Source organism: Diorhabda sublineata, chromosome 7, assembly GCF_026230105.1.
Source record: "Diorhabda sublineata isolate icDioSubl1.1 chromosome 7, icDioSubl1.1, whole genome shotgun sequence".
Classification (NCBI taxonomy): Eukaryota; Metazoa; Arthropoda; class Insecta; order Coleoptera; family Chrysomelidae; genus Diorhabda; species Diorhabda sublineata.
Genome location: NC_079480.1, coordinates 16,545,756 through 16,552,487, shown reverse-complemented (window position 1 = coordinate 16,552,487; position 6,732 = coordinate 16,545,756). Strand labels below are relative to the sequence as shown.

The 6,732-nt window shown below is 28.8% G+C and overlaps 1 protein-coding gene across 1 annotated transcript in view; it reads left to right on the top strand.

The window, feature by feature from the left end:
* LOC130446682 (scavenger receptor class B member 1-like) overlaps nucleotides 1–6,732 on the top strand; it is a 46,031-nt gene that overhangs the window by 25,864 nt on the left and 13,435 nt on the right. The window contains exons 4-5 of the mRNA XM_056783066.1: nucleotides 1,170–1,311; nucleotides 4,330–4,527. Coding sequence (XP_056639044.1) covers nucleotides 1,170–1,311; nucleotides 4,330–4,527 — 340 coding nt within the window. The remainder of the gene's footprint in view (nucleotides 1–1,169; nucleotides 1,312–4,329; nucleotides 4,528–6,732) is intronic.

Below are 6,732 nucleotides of genomic sequence, written 5' to 3'. Positions count from 1 at the left end.
TTTCTCTTAGGTTGTTTGATAAATAAGTGTAAATTTTGATTGATATTTTCTGTGTCGGATCTTTTGTTCAAGCTGGGCTGGTTACGTTTTATATAGAAGGACTCTCAAATCACACTTTTGTTGTATTTATTATCTATATCCAAAATTTTGGCTTCTCCAAAGCTCAAGTTGTAGCCCGTATTGATTACATGTTCTGATAGAGTACAACCACGCTTGAGGGTTCTGCAATCGCTTAGATGTTGTATGTTGCTTTGTTGTAAAGGCTCTTCTTTTTGTTTTATTTTTGAATAAATTGTGTTAATTGTTGAGATATTTTTGGTTGTTTATGTTTTCATTTTTGAACATATGCTAAATTTCTTGTGATAATTGGCCCAGGTGTGGTAAATACTCATATTCTACTGTAGGAGGCCGTTTCAGTTCTTCCACTCTTGCTCTGTTAGTCATTGATCACCTCGTTTGTTATGGTACTCCAAATTTTTTTTGGGAGATTTTTTGGATAGCCATTTTCTAGAAGAGTTTGGTAAACGATATTCAGTTTATGTATCGTCCTTAGCTGGAGTTTTTGATGTCTAAAAAAGGTACAACTCTATTGGTTCCTTTCTGAACAGTGAATTGTATGTGGGGATTTTATGCGTTGGAAATATTGAGGGTTTCTTCCCTCTCTGGGAACAGCACAAATGATGTCATCATATTTTTTTAGGAACGGAAAGTTAAAGGGTAGGTTGAGAATGAGTCAAGCAGATCATTCATGACGTACTGGGCATATATTGGAGATACTAAACTTCCCATTGGTGTGCCAAAAGTTTATTTGTATACTTGGTTTTGAAAAAGTTGTTTTTCATAGTTTAGTGTGTTGTTTGATATTTTGTTTTACTTTAATTTTCTAAAAATAATTGAAACAACTAAACTGTACTAGTTTTTGTTGCCTTGATAAAGAAATTAAGCAAAATATTGGCATAATAGAAAAGTGTTCAACTAACCTACATTGGCTGTTTCCTCGTGAAAATGGGTGCTTTGTTCTCAACTAGTCAGCCGTGATATATATATATATATATATATATATATATATATATATATATATATATATATATATACATTACAAAAACGTTTATATAAATTATTATGCTGATTTTATACAATTTTATACAATAATCATCTCCCCTTTTCAGGGAAGTTTTAGAAAGGATAAATATTTCTTTTCCAACTGAAGATACAATCTCTTATAGAGAATATAGAACTCTATCTTTCAAACCGAATCTATCTAAAGGAAATCAAGATGATAAAGTTATCGTCCCTAACGTACCAGTGCTTGTAAGTGAAAAATATATTTTTATTTTTTGTATTTGAAATTCTAATAATTTCTTCTATTTATTATAATATGTCTAATCCTAGCATACTTTCCGTAACTATTGAGATCTAAAGACATTATTCAAATATATAATAGTTAATTAATAAATGTCATTTAACAATAATTCGGAAATAAATAGATAAAAGATCGGATTCTTGAATGTGATTGTTATGATATGTTAATTCCCTGAAAGCTATTTTCTGCATACAGGCTTTATCAAAAAATATTGAAAAATTTCATTTAAAATAACAACCGAAAATTTAAAATAAATCAATTACCTATTCTTGTGCTTTTGATCTCTTTTCATGCTACGACCAAGTCAAGAACTACCCAATCAACAAAAACATTTATAATGATGTCATTCTTTTAACATTAAAACTGCAACAAATCATTATTTATTCTAGTTTAAGATTTTAAGTTGAAATTTTATTGTGCTATTATCAAGACAAAATGGTTCATTCTTAGAAGAAAATGATTGAATGTTTCTCATTTATGAACTACTAGCATTGAGTGCGATAGACAAAATATCTGTTGAACGGTAGTCATCTAGATAAAAATGTTTCTCAGTGTGGATCAACACGCAATACGTAAAGAAATGCGCATAGAATTTGTAATGAAGCCACTCAAAGAGAAGGATTGCGTCATTATTTGGCAGATTCAACCACCACAATTCAGAAATTTAACAAAAAATTGGGATATCGATTGACTCAAAAAAAAGGTAAAACAAGTGAAAGGTCTTCATTAATATATATCTCGAATACAATAAATGTTCGAAGATGTTGAAACAAAATTATCAGATAAAAATTTCAAGCTATTTCGATCATACGTAGTGAAGTGATTCGAATGCTTTCAAAATCAGTTACATTAACACAGCAATTTTTACCTTTATGCGAACCCTACGTGATTGGTTGAATATCATATTCCCTGTCAGGTCAGGACAGTATAGTGAATCAAACAATAACTTTTGAAGAAAATGGATGGTTTGTTTGTGATTTTCATCCATAAAATAGAAAAACTTGTTTTCAATTGGATTCATAAAACAAGAGGTGGCTGGTCAATTCAATATCCTGATACCCTTTGCTTCATGTGCGTCCAGAGCCCATATGGGCGATGTGGTCAGACGTTGTCGTTCATAAACAAAAATATTCACCTTCATCGTTACGTATAGGATATATGATGGGTACAATAATTTGTTGGATGTGAGTTTATTTTACCTTACTATTATGGAACTTCTTAGACGATATTTACAGGAGAAATCATATAATACCCTATACATATCACTGACAACACATTCTGGGATGACACTTCCTCCAAAGCTCCTCAAATTCGTCTCTCCTGTAATTAGACAAATGTAAGGAGAGAAAATCTTCAGGAACAATCGTCAATTATTTTACAGGATAATATTGTTATAGACGGTTCCTAGATGAATCCCAAAATGCAATCAAAGTTAACCCCCTCATATCAAACATATCTCGTTTTCCTAGAACACTTAAAACCGATCTCGAAGTTGATTTTCTGCACTGCTCATTTCAAGAATAAGTTGTAGTTCTATTGTCCTCCAAAGACTATATTTCTTAAAATCAATCTGCGGATAATCTTAGACTTCGTAAACTTTCTGAATTTGACATGAACAAGGAGAAATTGTTTCAATTTTTGAAAGATGGCAACTATCATGTCGATAAAAAAGCTAGATGAGGATCCCACTAGCCCTTTCCTACAGACCCATTTCACTAATATATACCGTGTGCTATCTGCTAGGAAATATGTTCAATAACAGGTTTACCAGGTATTTTGAAATACGTACAAACTTTTCTTCAACTATATTGATATTGAAAATATAAACCTGCACTATAGATAATTTACTAGTACTTTAGATATACATCATTATCGCTTTGTATGATATCAATAGTAAGATTCGACATAGAGAATGTATTGAAGATTTTTTGACAGTTTTTTGTTCCAAGGTTACAACTAATTATAATTTATCAAGCTCTCACAAAAATTTGGTGTACTCAAGTTTCAACACTGAGTTCAAATTGCTCACCATATCTTTAACAAGATATGCCAAAGACTTCAACCAACTAAATGTTTTGGTTGCTACGCTAGAGACCTTTTCATTATTTAAAGCAGGACGGCTACCCATACTTTATAATAAGACGAAATATTATGATCAGACGCCTAGAAAATCAGTAATGCGCTAGGTTATTCAAGTACCTTCTCTCAAACCACCATTCCATCAAACATCCTTTATACAATGGAAGACTATTGAGAATGAAGTGTAACTTCAATTTCGTATTTCCATATTCCAAGTCTATCAAAGTTTGCAACCAACTTCCTTGCCTAGAATAAATCCAATCTAACAATCTATAGTACTTACTCTCTAGTATAGTCTATGCACGACTGCCCTCTGCAACTATTAAAACCGTTTCTCCTTCCTTTTTTGACAAGAGAATACAAAATAATTATTTAGGGGCTTTGAATATCACATATAGTCATCTGATAACTTCCGTCTTACCTGTTTTACAATAATTTGAAGTCTGGAACAATTAATGTTCACAAAAACTATCATAGTTCTATTAAGACCGATATATATGAATTTGAAGACCTTTTAAAGTAATTTATCACTGTTATGCTAATTTGTAACTAAAGAGTAGTGTACCAAAATGATACTCCTAGCATTTATTCATATATCAATATACATTTGGGAATCTCCTTTTAGAGAAGAATAAAAAAATGCAAATATTCAAATAAAATTGGTGAGATAACTCTAAGGGGAGAAGAGAGAAAGAGAAAACAAGTATACATGATATCCGTCTTTATGTGAATTATGAGGTTCTTGCTTATTATTAGTTAGTGTAAAGTTTTATACTCGTATGAAAATTCTTATGATCCCTAAATTAAAATTGAAAAAATACAGAAATATTTCACATCAACTCTTTATCTTTATACAAACTACATTCCATGCTATATTTTTATTCTAGGCTGGATCTGCTTATACAAAATCTCAGAATTATTTCAATAGATTGGCTTTCTCTGGAATACTTTCTGGAATGGATGAAGAAGCATTTTCCAAAATATCAGCAGGTTCTTTCATAATGGGCTATGAAGATAGATTCTATAGCTTAGCTAAAAATTTTTTACCCTTTGATACTCCAGAGGAATTGGGCATAATGGTAAAGGTAAGCTAATTCAATAAAATAAATTCGTAAAATGTTTTTATAACTTATTTAAATTTAATTCTTAAAGATTGTTGATGTTTCAACCTTTAATTATTTATTATTCAGTTCTTATGTTTTTTAATAAAGTTACATCAATATTTGTTTTCTTTCCTCTTCTAATTCGATGTCTTCTTTCTTCATTTCTTCTATTTTCTGTTTTCTTACAAACTTATATTTATATTTTCGAATTATCCAAAATATTATTAAAATTATACAAATTATTATTATTACAGTAAATAGTCCTATTGATACATGGCTTTGCGGATTATAAATTTCATGGATTGGTTTTATATTCTTAGCAATGTTATCAATTTCATATAATTTATTAAAATCTATATTAATTATATTAGGAGATTTATAAATTTGATTATTTAAAAATTTAAAGTTTAATTTCGGTAATATTATTGATTTTCCTTTTTTAATTTGTACATTAGTTGAGAAAATTTCACTTCCTATTTGAATACTACAATTTTTTGGAATTTTTATAAGCGATGGGTACATTATTTTAAAATAGCGGTCTGATACACATTTAGAGATTACATCAGTTTCTAAATTTGGAATCACTAAAAGTTCATCATTTGTTACTTGTTCCAATATTGTTTCTTGAAGATTAATTTCACTAATGACACAATTTTTAACGGAATGTCCATTCAAAAGTTCAACAGTACAGTTATCTTGTAATTTGAAAGTTTCTTTACAATAATATTTTTCTTCTAACTCGGGGCATTCTTCTTTGATGAAAGTAACTTCTTTTTGACTTCTGGCCAAGTAAGGTTGCGGAGGGATAAATATTGTATGGTTTTGAATTACGGGGTATAAATGAAAGAATTCATAGGTTTTAGGTTTTAGGATAGGAACATGGGTAGCAAATATTATTTTGGTTTTGGAAAAGGTTACTTGTGAACCAAGAAAGAGATAATATGTCAAAATATTATTAAATTTTGGTATTTGTTCTTCATTATAAATGGTACTTAAATATTTTATCATTTCTAAAATTTCTTGGCTTGATATAACTGAACTGTGAATTGTATTTAATTTAGAAAACGTTATTGCATTCTCGATATTATCAATTAGTGTAATTAAACTCTGACAATCCAGATTAATCTGTGAAATTGTACTTTGGAAAGTTATAAAATTATTAAAAGTTATTATTTTGTTTTTAATTGATATGTGAAATTTCTCTAAATTATCAAAAAGTTTCCGTTGATTATCCCATAGAGTCGTAATCGATCTGTTATAATGATCAATTAATTTTTTAAGTAATGATATTTGTAAATTAACTTCGTGAATTATTTGTTTTTGATTTTGTTGTAAAACATTTATAGCGTTATTATATCTTTCTTCATCGTCCGAATCTAAAGTTCCAAAAAGCCATTTATCTATTTTGCCTACAGAATTTATTAATCCTCTTTTCAATCTTAAATGTGGATAAATATGTTCTGATTTTTTATCTAAAGTATTAATTAAAATTTCTGTTCTACTCAATGATTGCTCAGCTAAGTTATGGTATGAAATAGGATTTGTTGCGTTCGCTTGAGATAAATTATTTCTTAGGTTATAATAATATTGTTTTAAATTATTGATTTGTTTGTGAATGAATTCTAAATCTATATAGTATATGAAAGTATGTTTATTATGTATAAGATTACTAGTTCCTAAATTGATAGGTAACAATAAAATATAATAATAAGTTATTTACATTTGTAACTGTTATGTCTTCCGTCTTGATCGTCTTGTAAAGTAATGGTAACGTTAATACTATTGTCAGCTTCATTATCTGTAACAATTTTTTGTTTTAATTTTTTGGTTTTCTAATTATATTTTTATGATATGTTCCTTTGTTTTTTTGTAATAATATGCCAGAATCTCTTACAATTTCGGCCTTTTTGAATTTAGGTAGTTTTTTGTCTCTGAATTTTGTTTTTATGTAAGCTATGTTTTGATTTTCATAAGATAGGGGATCATTTCTGTTTTCGTTTCTCTTATTAATTATTTTTTCTTTAATGTTAGCATTTCTCTCTTCAATTTTTTCATATAATAATTTGGAGGTTTCCTTGTGATTTTGTATGTAGTTAGATATTATTAAGTGATTGTCTAAATCGAATGGATCAGGGTTATTTATATGGCCCTTAATAATTTCAAATGGTGTAAATTGTGTTACCGAAT